Raw genomic sequence first — 25022 nt, 5'->3', positions numbered from 1 at the left:
GTTATATATGTATATGTATATTCGATGTAGGCAGTAAGTAGCTTGAAGACGAAATAATTAATCGTTCACATAAGCTACATGCCACATGCGGCGAATTCCATTGATAATTGGCATTTCAATTGAATTTTAAATGCTTGACTTAATTGCTTGTTAGCCTTGCGGGCAAAACTGCATTATACGCACTGTTCAAGGGCGTCTCATCTTGAATGACGTCGCAGCCGGCCAGCTGGCTGCGCCGGCTTATGGGCGCAACGTCAACAGCAACGAGTTGCATTTGAGCTTTGCTTTTGAATTTGGCGCGTTTTAGCATCTGTGCTTGGCCGCCATCTTTGGCGCTAGAGTTTGCGGTTGCAGCAAGAGTGGCGCCATCTGTGACTGGCGGCCACAGCTTCAGCATAGCTTTGAACTGGAAGCTGTGCGCAGCTTCCGGCTTCCAATAAAAGCTTTGGCGTTTCACAAACGTTTCTTGCCATTGCATTCCGTCGACAGATGACGCTGCCAACGGCAATATGCACAAGGGGCGAGAGAGAAAGAGACAGAGTGAGAGTGAACATAGTGAGAGAGCAATAATAACAGAGATGCGACCGCTAAAGCATAAACAGCGAGCGAAAGCTAAGTTTAAACGAAACACTGGAATCGGCACACAGCACGTGCGAAGGCGTCGGCATCGGCGTCTGCGTCGGCATTGGCAACGCTCTCCCATCGCGAAACTCAAAAGCTTTTTTCATTGAGAAATCGTAAAGCCCCCCACACACACACAAACACACGCACATACACCGTTATGTACACTCGCTCGTCCTTTCGCGACGAAGGCCAAAACTCGATAGCTTGGAATGGAAGGCTGCGCCAGCTGACAGCCGACAGGCAAAACGGCTAACTTCCAGCGGCTCTATTCGGCGATGCGGCGTCGGCTCAGCTGTGCTCTCCACACAGTTGTTGTCGTGTGCAGCATCAACAACAGCAGCAGCAGCAGCAGCGCCATCAGCGGAACAAATGAGAAACGGAACGAGCAAAACTAAAGCTTTGGCCGTATGATGTTTAGTTGCGCGCCGCCAGCAGCCGACAGCAGATGCCGAGACGAGCAAGAGCAGCGAAACTCGAGAAACGGAAGACGACAATCGAGAAACAATTGCCGAAACAGAAACCGAAACCGAAACCGAGACCGGGACCGAAACTGAAACTGAAACCGAAACCGAGACGCTAACGAAGGCGAAGTGCGAGTCCGTCAAACGATAACTGTAAACCGCAAAAAGCAAACGAACAAGCATAAGAAACAGCAGCAGCAGCAGTAGCAGCAGAAGAAGAAGAACAGTAAGCAGTAGTAGCAGCAGCAGAAGCAGAACAAAAAGTGCGTCGTGTTTCAGTTCCGTTTCGTAACGGCTGCCATTTCGTTGCGTACAAACAACAAAAAGAGCGAAAGCAAAGCAAACACAAAGCCGCGGGCAACAAAACCAGCAGCAGCAGCCACAAAAGAAATTAAAAAAAAATTTATTTGCAAAACGAATTAATAGAAAAGTATTAGGATAATCACAAATTTTAATAATAATAATAATAATTAAATATATTAATAAATATATAGCTCTCCATGCACACAGATTTGAAGTGTGTTCGTAAAGTGCAAAGGAATTTTCTAGTTGTTTGTTTTTTTTTTGTTGTTTTTTTGTTGCAAAATTTATTGTTTTTGTTTTTTTTTTGGTGCGAAAAATTAGTGTAAAGTGCAAATGCACAAAATAGTGCGAAATCAAGAATTAAAAAAAATACCAAGTGCTAAAGCGTTCAAAGTAAAAGAAATTTACCTTGACATAAACTAAATTTAAATTTAAATATAAATATAAATATATCTATATATATATAAATCAAGTAAAATACTCAAAGTTGTTGTTGTTGTTAAGAATATGCGTGTGAATGTGTGTGTGTATGAGGCTGAATGATTTGTGGCATGCCAAACATTCCAATAATCAAAGCAAATCGAAAGCAAATGCAATTTATTTATAAACAACAATAGAAAACAAGTGGTTCGTTAAATGCAAAATGTTGTACCACAGCATAAATATAACATATTGTTAGGCACACACACTCACACATACACACATAAATATATATACATAATGAGACTCAACCAATGACCAAACAGCTGAGCCACAGGCAAGGCACATACAAACACACACACACACACGCACGCTCTGCCTCTGCCTTGGCCTCTGCTGTTACAATTGTTGTTACTGCTGCTGCTGTTGTTGTTGTTCTTGTTGTTTCTTCAAGCACACACACCTGCGCGACAGCAACGACAACGACAACGACAACAACAGCGCCAGCGGCGCCTTCATAAGCAACGGTTTTTTCGAGCATATCCTTCTTAAGGACATTCCAAAGGCAATTTTCTGGCTGCAGCAGCCGCTATCTATGTGTGTGTGTGTTTGTGTGTGTGCTACACTCTCTGCTCGCCTGTGTGCTCAATCCCACACACAATCCACCTCTCTCCCTATCTCTCACACTCTCTCCCTTTCTCTCTCTCTCTCGCTCGTAACGAGACGAAAATGAATTGCTAGAAAAAATAGGAAAAAAACAGAAGAAGAAAATAAGAAAAGGAAACCCCAAAAATGTTGTGAAAATCGCTGAAATCGAAAACCGCTTAAAAGAGCGCGCGTCAATCTAATAATTGGAAATCTGATTAAAATCAAATGACAGGACTCAAGGATAAGCATGCCGCAGCGCAAAAGCTTTCAATAGATAAACTTTTACACTGTGCTCCATTTGTATGAATCTGTTTATCTTGATTGGATTGGCAGACGTAAATGCGCGCTACAGTGTGCTCTCGCAAAAGGAAATATATTCCGCTGTGTGAAGAACTTTTCCAATTAATCTCTTCTCCAATGATTTCTCATAGTGAATACATTAACGCAAATTGACGTAGAAAAACTTGTAATAATTTTCCTAAGCTACAGTAAAACTTGCCTCTAAGCTACTCATTAAGAGAAACTATTTGGAATTTTACGCTAGCTTTTGGCACTTTCAATCTCATTGAACATTCAAGTGTCACTCTTAGCTTATGCCCACTGTACTGTGCGTTTCGCTTGGGCGAATGGATTTAAAATTTGTGTTGATTTTTGTGTAGGATTTTCTAAGATTTGTATAGAACAAAGTCCGAAATGGCCCGAAAAGACAAAGAGCGAAGAGAGAGACAGAGAGAGAGAGAGGTTTTAAGAATGATTTCTAAATTGATGTCGCCTTATCCTTATTGGGATTCCTTTTTGCATTTATGTTGGCTTTTCCAACCGATTTCAAGCACTGCGAACCGAGTGGCTGTCCCAATTCATCCTTAAGGATTGAAAGCCATAGCAACCTGTAACTGGCATCCTTAAACTGCTGAAGTGCCTCGACAGCCGAGCATATTTTTAATTGACTGATTATTTCAATTGGATGCTATAATAAGATATACTAAGGATATACTAGATATGCATTTATTGCATATACTTACTTATAGCTGAATCTAAGCGCTTCTAGTTAATTACTATAAATTATGCAAAAATTATTAGTACTAAATTAATATTATTCAACTGGATTTCAGTCAATAGAATCAGGCTTAAATGATTTTTGAAATTGTTTTTAGTATCTGTTGAGGGCGTAGAGATAGTCCATACAAAAATTAAACAGATCATATGGAAACTGAAACCTAAGGCGAGCAGCTGAGTTTTACTTTTGTGCTTCGCACAGAGCAGAAACCGATCTGGCTTAACTCCTTTGAACCATTTCCTAGGACAGTAATATCCATCCATTGATATGGAAGAAACACAATTTTGAATGAGTTGAATACTCCATATATACATGTCTATATAATAAATCTATATATATATATATATATATATATATATGGGAATTCGAACTATTACACTCCATTTGACTTATCTTATTTATTAAGCTCAACTAAAAACCTCATTTTAGCATTGAAATTGTGTTTTATCTTTTCTCTGTTCATGCATTTTTTAACTACATTTGGAGTATATAGTATATTGATTCTTGAGTATGAAGTATCTGAGAACAGTATTTACTTTTGTATATGCAAAAAATAGAAGCAACTCTCGGTTCATTCTTGTTTTCCTTTGCTTTTGCTCACTTTCAACTGCTTCTGAGAACATTTTCCTTATGATTAGATTTATATATATATATATTATATCCTTAACGTCTTTATGCTCTACTTAAACACTTATATTCCCCCTGCTCTGTGTCCCTCTTTCTCGTTAGCTTTCTTTGACTTCCCCCTTTTTCATTGGGTTTCTGGGAGTAGAGTTTTCAGTTTGATTGAACGATTTGATTTAATTGAGTCGATATGGCGAGTTTTCCCGTTAAGCTTTTCATTTTGCACTCGTTGCTGTTGTGGGTGCAATTGCAACAACAACAACAACAACTTGCTGTTGTTGGCTATTGATTCGCTTCGACATTTAGCGAGCATTCAATTAAATAACATATTGACAGCTGCGCTCACAGACTCCAGCACACAGCAGCTGACCTTTGAACAATGCCACACACACACGCACACACACACACACACACAGGCGCAGAGGTATGCACAAATACAGGTGCACAGTGAAGGATGACCTTATGCGTTAGTTGGAGCACTCGCTGCTTGCCACATTCATGTGTAAAGTTTCAGCTGTTGCGCTGCACAGTCCCAACACACGCACACCTAACCACACACACCTACACAAGCACACACCCCCACACTAATCGAAATTGATTAGAAGCTACGAAATGCAGTTTGTTAGTCAATCCATCTGCGGCAACAATTGACAGCCCCAGCCTCAGCCTCAGCACTCAATTGACAGCAGAATAGTTTATAGGGGAACAATAGGGAAGGTCTCTTTAATAACGTTAAGTAATTGAGCAGGATACGATGGCAACAGCAACATCAACAGCAACAGCAAAAGCCGCAACATCTCTTGACGATTTGTATGTATTTTTTCATTTAAGTTTATTTTGCATTTATTTTCCTTTAATTTTTTGTATTATTTTCTTTGAGTTTTTTAAAGCCAAAAACTGAAATGGAATTCAGCAAAAATGTTCAATTTACGTTTAACAATTAATATCAAAATCTTTGTTTTAAAATCGAATTCCTAGAAAAGTTGTTGAAGAAAACTACCTTCAGTTAGCCTGCGAGATCTACAGTTACGAAAAGTTTCTTAAATGTAGATGAAAAGTTAAAGTTTTAAGCTAATATCGATAAAGTGTTATCAAAATAGATTCATCCCTTATCAGATTAAGCAGATTAAAACAGTTCCTCAACTTCAATTTCTAAATCTATATGTGCTCTAAAAGATTAGCTATGCCCTCCTCCGCCCTCCGCCCATCACTCAGAGCTCAATTGGGTATTCAGTGAAAGTCTCAATCTTTGTTGATTTCTCTTTCAATGTAAATTTCGATTCGGAAAACTAAACTGAAAAGTGTTTTCATGAATGAGAATGTCGCCGGAATATTTGAATAATTTGCGACTTGGTGAAAACTGTAAACTAAAACTTGATTTCATATGCTGTATAAATTGTCGCAAACCCGATTTAGCAGGAAAAGTTTTTCGGTTTGATTCAGGGCCAGTTTTCCATAGGTTTCCCTTTACTAATGCTATTTTCTATTTAAATATGCAAATTTCTGTTTAGTTGCTGAGCGAATGGAAAATTCCATTTTAGATGACAGTTGCTCGGATCTTAGTGTATCTATGCACGAGTATATACATATATTTATATATATATTTATGTATGTATGTGCTTGTGTATATTTATATATGTGGGTATGAACAATCTGACACTGTGCTAAAGGACGGAACGACGCAGACCGAACTCTGTGGCATAGGCCATAAAAACGCGTGACAGGACAAAAAGCAAGCAAGAGGCGTTAGACTGTGTATGTGTGTGTGGCCGCTAGGGAGTTCACTCCTCTGCCCTTCTACCCCCGCCCCTGCCCCCTACAACCACACCTTTCTTCTCTTCATCTTCTTTTTGTTTCGGGTGCTTCTTTCAAGCTCGGCATTGCGACGGCGGCGGCGGCGGCAAGGTGAAGTAGATAAAGTGAATGCTGCTCGACAAAAAGAAAAAAAAAGAAGAGAAGGAAACTAAATTCCAAATGCAGAAATGGAGACAAAGTGTAGAATGGACGTCCGTTCCCCATGGGCGCAGACAGTGCCAGCGAGAGAAAGGGAGAGAGAGAGGGAAAGGCAGAAAGAAAGGGCAAGCCTGATGCTTGCAAAGGGATACAGTTGCAGCGGCAGCAGCAGCAGCAGAAAGCGAAAAAAAAACAGCTAGAAATGCCGAAAGAAATAGCTGAGCAAAGAGTAAATGGAAACAAGGCAGCTGCTAAGCACTTCAAGCTTAAAGAATACCGTTAACAACAACAACAGCAGAAACAACGCCAATTGTTTTGTTGCTGCTTAAAGATGCCACACACTCACACACACATACACACGCGCGCGTTTTTAGCTGTTTTTGGCTTGTGTGTATGTACACACAGCAGCGAAGCAGCGTGCGAACAGCAATAGACGCCAATAAACGACGCTGCAAAAGCCAATGGCAGTGTGAAACGGTAAACGCGCACGCACACGCATGAACACACACACACACACCCACACACACATACACTCACACACACGGAGGCGCGCGCTCAGACGCAGGACCATGTGCGTTTGTCGTGTCCTTTCGCAGCGGTCGCTTGCGGTTGTATGCGTATATGCGTGTGCTGCATAAATCCGCCAACAAGTTTCCCATTGTGCATGGCCAGCCACCTGGCACTCCCACAACGGTCATGCCCAGCCACCCAGCGGCCCGCCGCCGTCAGCCGTCGCCCACTCAGCAGCCATTTTGCCGTCGCTTTGTTGTGGCTGCTGTTTTAGCCTTACGCTCTCACGCGCGCGCTCTCTCTCACTCTCCCAAAACGCTCTTTGCAGCTTTGCCGCGCGCGCTTAATGTAAGAAAGAGAGAGAGAGAGAGAGAGAAAGAGAGAGAGAGAGTTAGAGGGAGAGAGCGAGCGAGGTGCCTGCTTGTGCTTAGTTCGTTCCGTCAACGCCAACAGCGCTGCTAGAACTGGCACAGGCATGCATAGGCCCCTGTAGGTGTGTATGTGTTCACACATATACATACATACATACACATATATATATAGAAGTGGGCTTTTTACAACGACAGTTAAGCGCTTACACGCTTCAATTTCTCGCACACATTTTCGCTGTGTGCTTTGCGCTACACGTTTCTTGTCGCTTGTTGCCATTGCCTGCGTTTTCGCTACAGCGTTTTACCGTTTGCTGCTGCGACGTGCTTCTTTGCGCTGCTGCTGCTACTGCTGCTCGTGCCACGCTTTGTCGTCGTGCGTCCTCGTCGTTTTGTTTGCTGTCGGGTTTTTTTCTTTTTGTTGTTTTTTTCTTTTGCTTTTTGTTGTTCGTTGGGGAAAAAACGCGTTGCTGTTTCTGTCGTTTCTGCTTCTTCCTCTTGTACTACTGTTTTTCGCTGTGGTCCGCTTTGGGCATTTTTTCTTCATTACTGCTGCTGCTCCTGTTGTTGTTGTTGTTCTCCCCTATGCTGTTTGTACGGTGCGTATGTTTCAATTCCATTTCGTTGCGTTTAGCCCACGTTACACTTGCAATTGTCAGCGTTTATTGTATTTGTTTCTTTTTCCTTTTTTTTGGTATTTCTTCTACATAATTTGATTGAATTGCTGTTGTTATACCTAGAAGAAGAGAAGGTGTAGGTGTCTGTGTGTGTGGGGGTTTTTAAGGGTGTCTGTGGATGTGCGTGCAAATGCAACTAAATGAAACACTTTATTTAGCTCAAACTGAACTAATATAATTAAAAAATATATCAATGTAGAGCTTTATCTCTACTCTAAATAAATGGGAAAATAAATAATATATTATAAAAATTAATTTATAATTTATAATTATATAAATAGGCGTACAAAAGGGACTTCCAATTAAAAATAAACAGGCAAAAGCAATATAGAAATAACATGCTTTTGCGGATATTTATAGCTGTCAGTGTGTGTGTGTGTGTGTGTGTCTGTTGTACCTGTGCTACAGTTATCTATCTCTCTCTCACTCTCTATCTCTCTGACATTCTTTGCTCTGTGCTGTGGCCCCAAAAGGTTCAAGGTTGTCCAGTTCAGTGCATGAAATGGAGCACAGTCAACAACGGCAACAACAACAAGAGCAAAGCGCGCCAAAACGAACACCCCGAACACGCCTACAAAATTCAACCACCCAAAGGGCCCCACTCAGACCCTCTCTACCCAACTGACAGTAGAGCAACTTCAAATCAATTGCAATAATTAAACGGCAAATGAGAAGAGCATAGCAAAAGCTAGTAAAGGAAAGAGAGAAGGTGTGTAGGTGTAGATGTGTGTGTGTGTGTGTGTAAGTGTGGCAAAAGGACAAGCACACGGATTCTCAGCTGAAAATCAATAGGCAAAAGGCATATGTATGTGTGCAGGCCCTCTCGCTCGCACCTACGACAGCTGCGTCTCGCTCGAATTCGCACAGCAAACAACAACAACAACATCGTGCCTATTTTTATAAAAAATGAAATAACTTCAAAACAACATTTATATATAAGTCTGTATGTGTGTGTAAGGTGTGGGTGAGTGGCTGCGTGTGTGTGAGTGTGAGAGTGTGAGCTACGCCTAAAAGCGGAAATTAACATTTTCACTTGCTGTTTCCGGTTGCCACGACACGAAGCGACAGCACGACAGGACACGATCCCGCCTAGTTGCCATATGTGTTTGAGCGCGCGCGCGTATGTGTGAGTGCGAGTGTGTGTTGCCAGATTTATTTACAATAGGCCAAAATCGACTAATTACAAAATCAATTCAAGCAGCTTTGGCACAATAACAGAAAAATATGAAATAAAATGCAGCAAAGTGTAAGCAGATAGCAGCAGCAGCAGCAGTAGCAGCAGCAGCAGTTAGCAACAACAACAATCAACTTGCTGCGCCAACAACAACATGTGACAAAAGTGCAACAACAACGACAACAACAGCAACAACAATAGCTATGCGTCTGCCCCACAAAGTGTGTTGCAATCAAAAACAGCTCTAACAGCAGCAACCACAAACAACCAACAACTAACAACAACAACTAACAACAACAACAACAAATCAAACAAGTCTTCTACATCAACAACAACAAACAGCTTTAAAAAGAGAAACATAATAAAATATATATAGAAATCAATATAAATATCAAATGAAAAACGCCTTCAGCAACCTGCTTGCAATCATGCAACAAATATCAACTCAATGTTAACAACACTAACAACAACAATAATAATAAGAATAGCAGCAACAACAACAACAACAACGACGACGACGACAACAAATGCGAACGCTTCAATGGCAACGCCCAAAAGTATGCAACGCTTTGTTGGCCAGCCGAAACTGAGACGCAGCTACAAATAGCAGCAAAGTGTGTATGCCACACGGTGTGGCAGGCTCGAGCAGGAGCAGGAGCAGGAGCCGGAGCCGGAGCCGGAGTTGGAGGCGGAGTAGTCAGCGTGTCAGACGGGGCCATTTGGAGCGCAGAAAACTGGCAGCCAGCTGAACTAGTTGGACGATAACAGCAGCAGTCAGCGCTTAACAAACGTTGGCGCACTTACAAATTCAAACAACTTGCTCGTCGTCAACCATTTCCCGCATCGATTTCATCGAGAGATGGGGCCTAACGCCGGTTTTGCGACCGCGCCAGGAGCAACCCTTGAGCGGTGAAAATCTATCCAACGCCTCGCCCCCTCTTCTGCGTGATAGGTAACAACCAAAACTCGATTAATTAAACACTTTAAACACTTAAGAAATTCCCAGCCACAACAAAAAAAAAACCAGGGGAAAACTTTTACACCCAAGCATAGTTTAGAGCTCTATGAATAAAATATTTCCAAGCATGAGAAACATGTGAAGAAATTGAATTTCATTTTGATTCATTACACAGGCATTTGAATGCAAAGAAGAGCGATTCCTATCTGAAACGAAATGAACAGGAACGAGGGTAATGTAGTGGCATGTATGCAGTTAAGGAGTATAACTATTGCGTTTAATTACGCAAGGTTTGAGGGGAACAGTGAGAAACAGCAAAACACAATTAGCCAAGGGCAGGGACTCTCTATCCCACACAATATCCCATATCCCAGTCCACATTTGAACACAAATTTACAAAGTAAATGAACTGGAATGAATGAAATAAAGCAAAACGAAACGGAATGTGAAGTGTAATGAAATGAAATGAAGTGCTTGCAATTAAGTTCAATAAAATGGCATGCATGAAATGAAATGAAATGGCATGGAATTAATGAACTCAATGTAAATGAAATCGAAAACAATCTGTCTGGCTTTTGTAAATGTTAAGTTTAAGCTGTTAATTAACAGCGCGGCAACATGTTAACTGAATGTTTACTTCAAACAAACACTTGAATCAAGAAGTTTTACGTTTGCAATTCGACCCAAATAAATTTCGATTGACAGCCAACACTTTACATAAGAAATTCTGGAAAATTTTTGTATTTCCGCTATATATATATAGATAAATATATATTTATATATGTATATATGGCCTTTGCCTATAAGTGTGGGGCAGAGGAGGCATAGCTTTGTGCACAAAATTGCATTGCATAGCGACAGGCGCTGGCGCTGGCATTTTGTGCCTTCTGCAATTCATTTTAAGCACGTAACAGTGCTCTGGTTGAGCATGACCAACTAGAAGATACCCTACAGTGTGCGCAGAGCTGCCATTTATATCAGTCCAGGCAACTCATGCCAATGGGTGCAGCTAAATTTGATTAGATCTTTTACAGCAAGTTGAAATATCGATTTTATCGATGAAAATGTCAACCATACGGGAAGTACTTGAGTCCAAGATCAATATCGGCACGGACAGGCAGAGAGAGGGACAGGCTCAGATGGACTCAGCTCTAGTATATCTATAATTTATAGCGTTGCCTGCTGCAGTGTATGACACACATTTGCACACGGAACTATTATGCCCTGCATAGACAGTTTCTGTGGGTATTCAGCGTATGAAAGGGGCACCAATGGCTAGTTGCCCGTGCCAAGTGGACCGCACAATGGCGTGCATGCAGCAATACGCACACACACGCACTACAGCTGTAAGCTGCGTGTTTATATATGGCCAATTTGACGATGGGCCATGCGGCGTATGCGCAATGTGGCATCAACGTGACATTGGCAGCAGCAGCAGCAGCAAGAGAAGCGGCAGTAGAAGTAGCTGTTAACAGCCAACAGCAACGCTCATCATCATCGTTTAGGGCTGTGTGGGTGTGTTGACTACTTCTCATTGAGACATAACAATATCCTTTGATAATATGTCCCATAATCAAGTCAATGAGTATTGACATCCGTTTGACATTGATAATGAGATGTGTGCTTCTCTTTCTCTCTTTCGTTCCTTTTTTGTGTGGCACTTAGCTTGGAGTGCAAATAAACTATTGAGAACACGAGAAGCTCGCAGCAAAGCCGATTGGGGCCAAACAGCTAAAATGCTTAGACTTTCACTTAATCCCGTTCCCATGCCGGCTTGCCTTGCTACCCGTCTGCTGTGGCAGCCAAGTCGAACAATTGCCGCATATTTCAACTTGCAACTTGACTTTTCAACCTTTTGTTGCTGTTGCTGTTGCTGTTGCTGTTGCTGTTGCTGTTGCTGCTGCTGCTGTTGCTGTTGCTGTTACTGCTTTGTTTTGTTTCGCAGCTGCTGTCATTGTTCTTGACTTTTGATCCTTGCTGGCAGCGACAGGCGACAGGCGACAAGCGACAAGCGACGTCAACGTCAGCAACATGAGCAACAAAGGCCATAACAATGCCACACGATACACTAACACACACACACACATACACATTTAGATAGATATATGGCTCGCTTTTGGGTCTGTCTGGTCTGCTGTGCTTTGTGTGTTTCGCTTTCACTCGCTTAACTTTGTCGTCTTTTGTTGTTTACATTCTGCTTGTTACTTTTATTATGGCCACGTCTTTATCAAGCATTTATCTACATCAACTGCTGCTCATCTTCTTCCTCATCATCAGCGTCATCATCGCTTGGGCATAAAAATTAACACCGCATGTCAAAGACATAATGAAAACTTGCCACTTGCCACTTGCCACTTGGCACTTGGCACTTGGCCGCGCATTCAGCTAGTTCGCCAATGGCCAAGCGGAACAATTGGCATAGCTTAGAATGTTCAGAAAGCCAGAAAGCCATAAAGCCAATTCCGTTCATTGTGTTTATCAAGTCTATTAACTAGCACCGTGCCACATGCCACACGCCACACGCCACACGCCACATGCCACATGCCACATGCCACATTGTTGCCACTAGCTGACACTGCAAATCAGCCTGATTAATTCTGTACAATAAACTCCCGCCAGTGTTGGCTAACAGTTCAAATTACTTTCTACTCTCTGCTCTCACTACATTGTAAACTAAACCAAAGCCGAGCTGTGCGCGAGCTACCCCCTTCTCATTTGCTGCGCAAATCTGGTTACATAAGAGTCGAACATTGAAAGGTTAGATCACAACATGTTTCATAATAGATTCAGCATGCTGCAACAGATTTTCCTATAAATACTGCCTGCATACTTAAAGCAGTTAATCATAAAATAATAGTTTTAGAAACTAGCAAAGAAATGTTATATTAAACTTATCGATAGCTGCCTTACATTCATATGAAAAGCCTTAGAGCACAACTTATCGATGTTAGTGGCAGAGTCAATCGATATATGTTTATCGATAGCTACTTCACATACTATAAATAACATTCATATTTATCGATTACACTAAGTTCCAACAGCCAAATCAGTTTCAGTACTAATTTATCGATACGTATTTAGATATCGATGACGCTAAGCTACTTGCATTCGATTGTTTTTTAAATGTTTAACGATTGATATCCTTTGTAAAGCTATTCAGCAAGTATATGCTATGTATTAGGAATCGGTATTCAGAATCGATATTTATCGATGACACTAAACAACAATAATTAAGCTTGCTTTAAGCAAAATTGCTGTCGGCCCCCACATTTAAGCAATCCAATTAGACATTTCGACGCCAGCGCCACTTCACTCGAGCGACTGCCAGCAGTTACATCACTTGAGCGCAAGTCTGAAGTTGACCAGAAGCAAAAGAAAATCTATAAGAAAATTGCAAGGCAACAGAAAAATAAAAAAGGTAAATAGGGAAAAGCACAACTGCCGCATGTAGTTGTGGCACACTTGGACACGCTCCGCTTCGAAGATATTTGGCCAAGTTGTTGGCTGTGCACGACTCCGTCAACAGGGCCTATACCCTGTGGATAGTTGCCCATGGGGGTAGCTCGTTGGTGTATGTCGAGTGTGAGTAAAGCTCACGTAACTTGCAGTTACGGGGCATTGAGAGCTGCCCGAATTCGCTTTTGCTCAACTTTGACTCAGTTGCTTCATCAGCTTTGCTGTTTGGATAATAAACGAGCTGAGCTAAAGTTTCAACAAGGTGGCACAGCGGAACACACTTAACATGCCAACCACCCACACTTGCTTCGCTGCCCACTGGGCCACCATGCACCACCTGGGCCACCACCTGGGCCACCATGGCACAATAGCAACAAGCGTCGCTTGCATGTTTGCCACCGCACAATTTGAGAATTGCTGCCAAAAATAACAGCAACACAAATTGTGCACGCAAAGTTGCGCTAGCCAAGGTCAGCTGGCTGCAACAGAAAAGCAGCAACAATATGTGGCCAGGTTGCCCCATGTGGCAGACACGTTTCAAGCTTTAAGTCGGATTTGCATAATTCGCCGCCTTCTTTGGCCGTGATTTTGCCTGGCTTTGGCGATTGATTGCAACGCTGTCTTCAGCGCTTGCCACGCGACGCCAGTGTCTGCCCCTATCTCTGCCTCTATCTCCCTTCTCTCTCTCTCTCTCTCTCTCTCTCTCACACACACCCTCTTTTTCTGTGTCTATCTTTGTATCCGCTTGCCACGAGCTCAAATGCAAACTCGAACTGAAATCCATTCCGAGCCACCTCCTCACGCAAATACACTTGCATCAAGATATACTTATACTTAAAGAGGGGAAAAAGTAATTTTTCATTTAATTGAGACAGAAATATATAGCACAATGCATATGTACTCAGAGATAAAGTTCATTAATTCAAGTTGGCCTTAAAAGATCTACAATTATTGATTCGAATTGAATTTTTCATTTAAGGAATCAACTACTTTTTATGTACCAAAAACTGATAGATGGAAAAAAATATATCTCATAGTAATAAATGATTATTCAGCATGTTTTTTCGAGCTTCACAACTTGTGTTCATTATCTTCTATTATAGTTGCTTTTTGTTGCATGAAATTTCTGTACGAAATTCAAATTAAATCGTATTTATACTTATATGAACAGCAAAAATCTTTTATTTTTTTTATTTTTGATTTCAATTTTATCCTAATGGACTTTAACTAAATACACACAAACACCGAGATATACTTACTTAGTATAACTCAAAGATAATGCGTAATTTTATATATATACAGATATTTTGTGTTTTATATTTTTACTTTTATTTTTACCAATAACCCAAATTATTGTAAATTCTATTTTCGATTATTCGACTTGCTAAAAATCAGAATTGATACTGAACTACTTGAAAACAACTCATGCTTGATCAATATCTTTTGACTTAAGTTTAAGAAGAGCTCTTCACATATATATATATATATATATATATATATATATATATATATATATATATATATATATATATATATATATATATAAATATATAAAACAAATTTAAACCATTTTCCGCTTCATAGAGCGTCTTCTTTTACTTAAATGTCCTTTTTACGACGAAAATGTTAAAAAAAAAAGGAACAACGTTTCCTCTCCTCTCCTCTCCTCTCTCTCCGTCCCAATAAGCAAGAAGTAGCATATCTATATATATATATAAATATATATATGTATGGTATTAATGCCTTCATTGTTCATTGTTACAGAAAGTTTCTTCAAGTTAACTTTTCAGCTTCCAAATAATGGCAAAAAAACTTTTAGCATATTTATAGCAAAAACGCTTAAATGAAAAATGTTAACTAATCTAAAAACAAAGAAATTTGTTAATGCCAATTCTAACATTGGATTGTAATATTGCATATACAAAGCGTTAGAGCAGCTATGTTGATAGTAGACGCTAAACTGGAAGGCAGATGAAATTAAAGCTATAAGAGATGAGAGTAAGCAAAGCCACAACAATCAAAAATTATAAATATATGTATATGATATATATATAATTGATAAATATTTGCACTTGCTAAGTAATCTAGTAACTTCTATAACGTGGTCAGAACTCAATCGATTTTGTGGGCTTTTTGTGGCTCAATTTTGCCTCAACATGAATTCTGCGCTGAAAACTTTTGATGCGGCTTTAGTTTTATATATTGAAATACAATACATAGAATGTATATATATAGATTTATCTGCAGCATAAGATATATATCCATATATATCACTGGGCTGCGCCGTAGGGTATGCAATATATTTTGTTGTTGCTGAAAAGCTGCTGCCGCAGCTAGTTTTTCTGCTTCATCTTGCGCTTCTTCTTATTCTTCTTCATTGATTGCCATTTGCAGCAGTTTTTATTGTCAGCAATTTTGATTAACTGCACTCGCAGACACACACACACACACTGACACACTCGCAGCTGATTAAGTAGATGCGCCAGTTCAAGGCTCTTGGGGACAAGTTGGCCAAATTGATGTCACGTATTTGGCCCGCGAGTGTCGCAGCATTTGCTGCTGCTAGTGCTGCTGTTGCTGCATTTGCATTTAATTTTTCTCCATTAATTGGCCCCACAGCAGCAGAAGCAAGAAATATATATATATATATATATATATATATATATATATATATATATATATTTATGTATATATATTTATGTGGAAGAACGTGCCGCAGCATGAGAAGTGTGCACAACATGCACACTGCATATACCCTATACGAAGACATGGACTAAAAATAGAGTCTACTGCAATATATAAACGTGTCGAACAAGCAGGCGAGAGGCTTAGCGAGAGGGGGAGGGACGGGGAGGGCAGCTAGGGGAGTGGGAACTTGGACAGACAGTCCGTGCGAGAGCAGATTACTCGTGTTGCCTTGACCGGCATGCATTCAGACAAGAGCATACACACACATACACACACACACAGAGGCAGACAGGCAAAGCGAGAGGCTTAACAAGGCAGGAGAGCGGGCTGAGGGCGGTGACTGCCTACCAAGATGCTGTCCATAAGATTTATGAGCTGTGATTTTGCACTAGAGTCGACCTGCTTTCGACTTGGCTTTGCTATCGCATTGAACTTCAGCTGCATGCAGAGGCAGTAGCTGCTTATGCAACGCCTGCCATACAACCGGAAGTGCAGCAACGAATCCGAATTCGAATGCGAATGCGAATGCGAATGCGATTGCGAATGCGAAACAGCGTGTAAAAGCAAATAAAAATGTTAGCCCGGCTTGAAAATAGGTCGAGACACGGCGTTGCGCGATGCTTGCACAATGACGTCACAGTCGTGCCGCTGACCCATATACACACACATGCATATGTATATAGTATGTTGCCTTTAGTACATGACAGAGGGAGGGAGAGAGCAACAGCTAAAACATTTACATAGATAAACACACACACGTACACGCACACACACATAGAGAAAGCAGGCCGCCTATCAAGTAGTTCGTGTGTGTGAATGAATATTCAACCTGAGCACACACACACACACACACACAGGCACAGTTTTGTGTTGGCGTTTTGCATAAAACTTCAATTGTTTGTTGACATTTAAGCTGTGTGTGTGCATCAGTATGCGTGTGTGTGTGTGTGTGTGTGTGTGCGTCTGCCTGACCGCTGTCGCCTGTGCTTAATTATCCGTATGCACAGATTGTGCTTATGGCTAAATAAAAGGCGGCATGAACATACAGACACACATAACTAACTATGTGTGTCACTTGACGTATGTCGCTGACGTCATGCGCAATGCAACATGCAACACGCAACGCGACACGCAAACAACATAACCTCAAAGCTGAGTTGTTTGTTAACATCGCGCCCAGTCGACTAGTCAGTCGGCCTAGTCGCTGCCGTTGCCTATTGCCCAACAATTCGTCTCAGTTGGCATCTCAATTATGCAGAATTGCATTTCGTTGCCTCACACCCACGCCCACATCCACTGGCTGTGGCGAGCGGCGCTCTGTATCTATGCGAGTCATCAAATATGCAATTATGTGGCCAAAATATTAAGCCATCCAGCAGGCTTCGTGGGCGTTGGGCGTGAGGCGTGGCAGGTGCTTTACTAGATTGCTGGCTGGCCTGGCGAGCTGTCGTTCTTTTCTGCTCCTCTTTCGGACCACCAACCGTGCACTTACACGCTTAATTAAATGCCCCGGGTGCCAAAAAGTAGGCAACATGCCATGCAGCAACGCTTCGACGGCCAAAAATTGAGCAGAAAGCGAGGTGGCATCTGCCACGACTGCCACATATCCTGCACGAATACCAACCTACATGTTGACCAGCTCCAATTAGCTGTCTCTATGTTAACCATTCCCCTTGCCCTAGCTTTCGTTCCCATTAGATCAGCTTATGCTATATAAAGCTGACAATGGTTTGGCATTTAATTCATGCCTTTACCTTTTCAGTCGATTCTTATCAGCATCGAGCCACTTGATCATTCAGCTTATGGCACGAATAGCTCAACAATATGAGTTAAAAGTCTTCTGGTATCTTACTAAAACTTCTTGCTATACAAGAATCTGCTATATCATATTAAATAGATACAATTTATTGAGTTCCTGCCTTCGCTTTCATGTCTAGCTTCTGCTTGACATATCTGTTCAGTCGCCTTAAGAAGTGTTCAACTATCGTAAAGTACTTGTAATTTCAATTTTCAATTTGATAAACCTTCTCATGTGTGCAGGGTATCAAAAGGTTGCCAGGGCCTGGCCCCCGCAGCGGGAAAAAAGCAAAAATAACGGGGAAAAGTGCTGCACGTTGTTGGCAACATCAGCGATAAGGGCGAAAGGCTGCATAAAATTCTTTTGGCTGCCATTTTGGGCACTTTGCCAGCCGTGGCGCCTCCTCATATGCAACGCCTTTTACTATAGCTGCAGCAGCGCCTCTCACTCTCTCTCTCCCCATATATATATATATATATATATATATGAAGTGAGTGGGCATATCTATGTGGATTGTAATACAATTTCAATTACATGTGTAAACATTTATTGCCTTCCTGTGCTGCCGCGGGCTCAAGCCCAACAAGGAGAAGAAGAACAACACCAAGTGCAGGAGGCAGAGCTATGTCTGTGTGTGGCATGTGGCGTGTGGCAGGGCATTGGGCCAAAAAGTATTGCAATTTGCCGCCAGTTGAATGCGCATTAAATGGTTCTCAATGGGCCCGGTATGCCACTGCCCCTGCCCCTGCCACTGCCACTGCCACATGCGACTGCGGGTGCGGCTTGCCACACTGCAAGGCCCAAAAGCCAAAGGCTAAGCCAAATGAATAACAACTAAATAGTAAATATCAAATATCAAATATCAAACATCAAATATCAATTACAGCTCAGCATTTGATGTGATTGCTGCATAATGCATCTCGTGCATATTTCATTCTGCATACGAAATTCACTCAAAACAAATTCCAATTTATGACAGTTCGTTTTAATAGATTGAGTTGACAAATAGGGGCAAAGCCTCCGAATAAGCATACGAAATATTTGCGCAAAAATGTGTGACAAATGCAGACGATTGTCAAAGTGCTTCAGATTCGGATCTCAGCATCAGCATCAGCTTCAGATTCTGTTTCGCATTTCGATTTGCTGTGGGCTTCCAAGCAAATTTAAATACATAATCCAATTGGCTCATTTCATGACAAATATCTGTGAATTCCTTGTGACTTAAGCACTTGTAAATACTTTTTAAGCCGCAGCTTCCAGCTGTCGCCCGTAGCAGCTAGCAGTGAGAGTCTTAGCCCAGCTCGAGTCTTAGCTGGCTAAGAGCGCGCCCGACTCCTAAACATTTATTTGCCTTTCTATAGTCAAATAAATCCGACAGGTTCCCACTGCGCGTTACATCCGACTTTTGGTTTGGCTTAGCAGCAGATGGCGGAAAAAGTATCTTTAATTGGGGCGCAGCGACGGCAGCGACAACTGCAAAAATGAGCTAAGACCTATGGCTCAGGCAACAGAATTGTATTCCATACAAATAGCACTTGGTTGGTGCTATCTAATGACATCTTCTTCATCTGCCGGCAACAGGAGAAATAGACGAGTTTCTCCTTGACTTTTCTCTTTTGGTCAAACATTCTGAATGAATGAATGAATCTACTGGCTCTGCTGTTTAGTTAAATTCAATTAATCTTCTGTACTTTAATTATGCTCTCTGTATACTCCGCTTTCAGTTCTCTATCTCTCTCACTCTTTTTCAGTATATTTCTATCAAAAAGAATCAAGACAGAAATTAAGATATAAATATACAAAAAAAGTGAAGATGGATCTCTTGCTCTTCCTTTTTCTCTGTCTTCGTATCTTTTTTTTGTCTATTACCCTCTTCTCACTTTTTCTCTCCCCCTCTCTCTGACTTATGCCTGTCCCCTCTATATAGCTTTCTCTCTCCCATATACCACCTCTTTCTTTTGCCCTTCTCCTTTTATCTCTCCCTTAGGCATTCTCTATCTTTCTCTCCTTCCATTTGTCTTCATCTGTCTCAATACTCTACATACTTCCCTTTCTTTCTCTCACTTTCTCTTTCTATCTTTATCTTTTCCTCTCTTTTCCTGAATTGAGAGCGGGACTCTCTCTCTCTCTCTCTTATTCATTTAATGTAGTCCTCTTTTCCTTTATCTCTTTGCCTCTCTCTCGCTCTCTCACTCTCTTTTTCGATCCCGACCTCTTATGAACTCTCTCACCTTCTCATTTATTGTATTGGGTATGTACGTTGTCTATCTCTCTGAATGCTACTTCCAGAGAATTAAGTGAACTTTAAACTAAATTCTACCTAAGCCAAAGTTGCCTGAACTGTTTAGATCTTTGGCGTATATTTAATACTTAATGGAACTTTCTCGTTTTTTTAAGATATCTAATTTAGTTATTTGGTTTTGTTTCATCAACAGGTCTTTGCCCAAATTGAGCAGTCAAGACGAAGAAGGGGGGGCTGGTCATGGCTTTGGTGGCGGACCACAACACTTTGAACCCATTCCTCACGATCATGATTTCTGCGAGAGAGTCGTTATAAATGTAAGAGCCCGAATGGCCCGAGGCATATGCTTACACATTACAATCTTAATTGCTTGAATTCCAGGTAAGCGGGTTAAGGTTTGAAACACAACTGCGTACGCTAAATCAATTCCCGGACACACTGCTTGGGGATCCAGCTCGAAGATTACGGTACTTTGACCCGCTTAGAAATGAATATTTTTTTGACCGTAGTCGTCCGAGCTTCGATGCGATTTTATACTATTATCAGAGTGGTAAGTAGTCAGCCATACAAATGGAATGCCAAGTGAAGTGCCATTCACTCTTCGCGAACAATTTTCTAATGTCTTTTCACTTTTACTCTTCTCTTCTCCCACATACCGCATACCAATACGAACAATATAAACATACAACTCTCTATATACAACATGCCACGCCCATCCAAAACACACACACACATACACCTGCCACACGATTACGATTCGCTTGCCTTTACTTCACAGGTGGCCGACTACGGAGACCGGTCAATGTCCCTTTAGACGTATTTAGTGAAGAAATAAAATTTTATGAATTAGGTGATCAAGCAATTAATAAATTCAGGTAAGCCTGTTGCCCCACAAATCTCCCGAAAAAATATCAAAAACAAAAACAAAACTGAACAAAAATTCCAAAACAATATATCGAAATAAAACGAAACAAGTAAATATGCTTTCGTTGCGAATGCCCGACTGAAAAATATCCGGGACTAGCTGAAGTTCTAAAAAATCGTAGCTTTCTGTTTGCCATTATGAAATAACAAAAATCATGGTTCTCAAGAGATACAAAACTAATCTAGTAAAAATTAATCATATCTATTTTATTTAAATTAAAATTAAACTAAAAATTAAAAATTTTATTTATTTATTTTTTATTTTTTGTTTTTCTTTTTTTTTTTTTTTTGTCTAAAAACTTGAAAAATCTTTTACCTAAAATTTTTATTGAAATTGTATTTTATGTCGATAAATTGAATTTCCAATGGCAGCCAAGTATCTTTTAGTCGGGCAGTCTCTTCTGAAGCTTTCCCACTTGTTTTATACACAGCTAAAAAAACCAGAACAAAAACAAAAGAATCTTTTTTTAAACTCAAGTGCAGCAAATAGCGAATTGGCTTTGCTTATTGGCGGCAGCTGATTGTTTAACCGAGTTCCTCTCCCACAAGGCATGCAACACGGCACGTAGATACCTGACACACAAGACAACCAACTACACACACAAACAGACGAAACCACAATTCAACATATTGCACAGTATATTGCATTTAGTAGAAGCTGCAACAGTATTTGACACACGAATAATCCGATTAGTTAAGTATTTCAATTCAAGTTTTCCCTCCACTTTGCACCTGTGCACACAAACTTTATTAAATAAATATGCAATTTAATATGGCTATAATGTAAGTAAGTCCCTAGTGATTATCTGATCTATTAATGTCGCTTGTAAGCGTTGCACATTGGCATATCAAATGCTACTGAGCGTGTGGTATATGTCATATAAATCATGGCATATGTTGCCATATGAAACATGAAACGTGGTATTTGAAGTATGGCAAATGAAATGTAGTGTCTTTCTTATGCGGAACATGGCAATGGAACATGAAAAATGGCAAATGACAAATTTTAGTTGAGTTATCTAAGCTTGAACCATTATAAAGCAAATAAATATATTATAAATATCAATGAATCGAGCTCAATTGGATAGAACTTTTTATGACTTTAGTGCTCAAATATTATTTTCGCAATGTGGCTGCCATAGCTGACGTAACCACAAATTTCCTAAAAACGTCACTATCAGCGACAAACGGAGCATATCGACTCGAACAGTACATAAAACACACTAAAAAGTAATTTTCTCTGCGTGTTTCGAGATAAGCTTGGGGATTATCCTCACTTCAAATGCGACAATTCTGCTTAAGGGCCTCATCATTATGTACGCCATAAAATGAGCGAGTGCATGATAAGTTTGACGAACAGAACCAATTTCAACAACTTGAAAGCGTGTCTCTGGCGTAAGTCTAAACTTAATGCAAAGTCAAGCCAAACTCAACAAGAAGCAACTATCAGTGGTTAAATGGTTTGTTAAACAAAGCCAAAGTTACGAAACTCCAAAGTAATGATATAATGATATGATATTATGAAACGTGCTATTTGAAATATAAGAAACATTGGAAATGAAACATGGAAGTGAAACGTTAGAAATGACAGAGGGCGTTTCACAATGCTATGAAAAGTGGATTCGAATATAAATTATACTAAATGAAATATATCACATAGAGGGTCCATATTGGAGAAGTGTGACACACCTGTTATTTTTGCTTACTTGCTCTTTGCCTTTTAGAAACTTGTGTAAACTTTTATTGCCAATATTTCACAGTAGTTTGTTTGCAAGGAAGGAAAACAAATGTATTTAAATCACAAAGTTCTTTCTTTAGTCCTCTTGCTGGAGGTCAGCCATTTGAATGGCACAGTAATAGCCACAATATGTGTTCATATTAAGAACAATTTATGAAACGAGAAACAGCTCACACACACACACACTTTTATTACACCTGTTGTTGCTGTCTATTGCAATCTGTGGCTTCCCTTTCAATTGACTTTTGTTGGCAATTATTGAACGTTTTACATACTTTGTGGCTTTCATGCGAATTGAATTAAACAAAGGGAATACACACACACACGTACACATACACACACAGAGAGAGACCGATACACACACACACTCGCACGCACACTCGACAGCAGCACAATGACAATAGAACGAACGAGACTGTATGAAAGCTCGAGGCCGTTGTCGAATCACTTGTTAATCACTTGACCACCAGCTTAAAATTTTGTTCATACGGCAATAAAGGGGGGCACTGTGGCCGGCCCCAAGCGAGCAGTGGAGCAAAGATGATGAAACTAATGAAGAGGAAGAACCCAGAAGATGAAGCGCAGGCATAACTTGCACCGTATCAAACCAAAGCCTCAATTCATGATTATCATTTCAACTTAAGCTTGAACCGCTTATGTTATTGATTTTGCGACTTATCGATAAGCGATAAACGATAAGCGATTCATTTTAATTAGCGCACTGTAATTGTAGAGCTCCCCAATTGGCTGCCAAACCAAAACGCTGCCTAGGGCCAACACAAAGACCAGTCTAAATGAAAAGCTTTTACACACACACACACGCCCACACACACGCAAACACATACACAAATATATACACATATATGAGTATTGCTAACAACAATTAATCTTCTATTTATTCTTTCAATGCAGAGAGGATGAAGGCTTTATTAAAGAGGAAGAAAGACCATTACCGGATAATGAGAAACAAAGAAAAGTCTGGCTGCTCTTTGAGTACCCAGAGAGCTCGCAAGCCGCCAGAGTTGTAGCCATAATTAGTGTATTTGTTATATTGCTATCAATTGTTATATTTTGTCTAGAAACATTACCCGAATTTAAGCATTACAAGGTACGTACGAGACGCGCGCGGCATCCAAAACTAAGTCCAATGTCCACATGGAGCTGCAATCGAAATTCATATGCTTTGATCCCATTTGCTTTGCAGGTGTTCAATACAACAACAAATGGCACAAAAATCGAGGAAGACGAGGTGCCTGACATCACAGATCCTTTCTTCCTTATAGAAACGTTATGTATTATTTGGTTTACATTTGAACTAACTGTCAGGTATGAATGAACATTAAAGAACCTTAACTTATCCCTAACTCAGTTTGTAAGACGTAGAATCGTTGCGGGGTTGTCACCAACTCAATGGGGGCTATAGCTGGGCATCTGCATCTTAATTCTTGAATCATATATTATTGTTTTATCTAAATTAGAGTAGTAAGATAACCAACTTTACGAACGACTTACTTTAGAGCTGTAAGCCAAGAGTTGTCGGATCAAAGACTTAAAGAGAGTCTGTGGAAAAAAAGTGCTTAACGGCTAAAGGATATCAACTATAAGATCGTTAAGTTCGGCTAAATTACTTTTGATTTATTTATTGTAATATCTAGTTAGATCTTAATGAACTTTCATACAATGGATAGAACATCTTGATATATATATGTAATATATTTGTACGTTTTCTTTTTTTGCTTCTTCTTTTCCACACTGTATTACTCTGAATCATACTATGTTTGTCTCTCGCTCTCACTGTCTCTTTCTCTCTCTCTCTCTCCCTCTCTTTCTTTCTCGTTCTCTCTCGCTCTGTCTCTCTGTGTATTTGTATTTCTTTGACGTCTCTGTCACATCGCGTTGTTACAATTTACTTTTTTTCTGTTTTGTTTATTTTTTGTGTTGCGACCGCGCAGGTTCCTCGCATGTCCGAACAAATTAAATTTCTGCAGGGATGTCATGAATGTTATCGACATAATCGCCATCATTCCGTACTTTATAACACTAGCGACTGTCGTTGCCGAAGAGGAGGATACGTTGAATCTTCCAAAAGCGCCAGTCAGTCCACAGGTATGAGATTTTTGTTTGGCCAAAACTGTAAAGCTAAATCACACGCTCACAGACTCGCACACACCCACACACACACAACAAAACATGTACAATGTACATATTAAAAAAAGAGAACAAATTTAAATTTGTTTTATGTTTAATATTTTTGTGTTTCTAAAAGAAAATGAAGAGAACAAGAATCTCTTTAAAAAAAAATTCTGAAACTAATCTCTTTTGGTTTGCTAATAAGTAATAAACGAATTGCCTGCTTTGAAATTTATGATTTCTCTTTTGAAATTCTATATTTACCATAT

General features: G+C 40.3%; 1 protein-coding gene across 8 annotated transcripts in view; it reads left to right on the top strand.

The window, feature by feature from the left end:
• Nucleotides 1-25022, top strand: part of LOC111602868 (potassium voltage-gated channel protein Shaker) — a 152139-nt gene that overhangs the window by 110374 nt on the left and 16743 nt on the right. For all 8 annotated transcript variants that reach the window (XM_030224017.1, XM_030224016.1, XM_030224018.1 and 5 more), the window contains 6 exons: nt 20155-20278; nt 20343-20511; nt 20740-20836; nt 23536-23731; nt 23828-23949; nt 24576-24729. In XM_030224017.1, coding sequence (XP_030079877.1) covers nt 20155-20278; nt 20343-20511; nt 20740-20836; nt 23536-23731; nt 23828-23949; nt 24576-24729 — 862 coding nt within the window. The remainder of the gene's footprint in view (nt 1-20154; nt 20279-20342; nt 20512-20739; nt 20837-23535; nt 23732-23827; nt 23950-24575; nt 24730-25022) is intronic.

The sequence above is a fragment of the Drosophila hydei genome, unplaced genomic scaffold (genome assembly GCF_003285905.1).
Source record: "Drosophila hydei strain 15085-1641.00,03,60 unplaced genomic scaffold, DhydRS2 tig00000333-arrow-arrow-pilon, whole genome shotgun sequence".
Classification (NCBI taxonomy): Eukaryota; Metazoa; Arthropoda; class Insecta; order Diptera; family Drosophilidae; genus Drosophila; species Drosophila hydei.
This window is presented reverse-complemented; position numbering and strand designations above follow the sequence as displayed.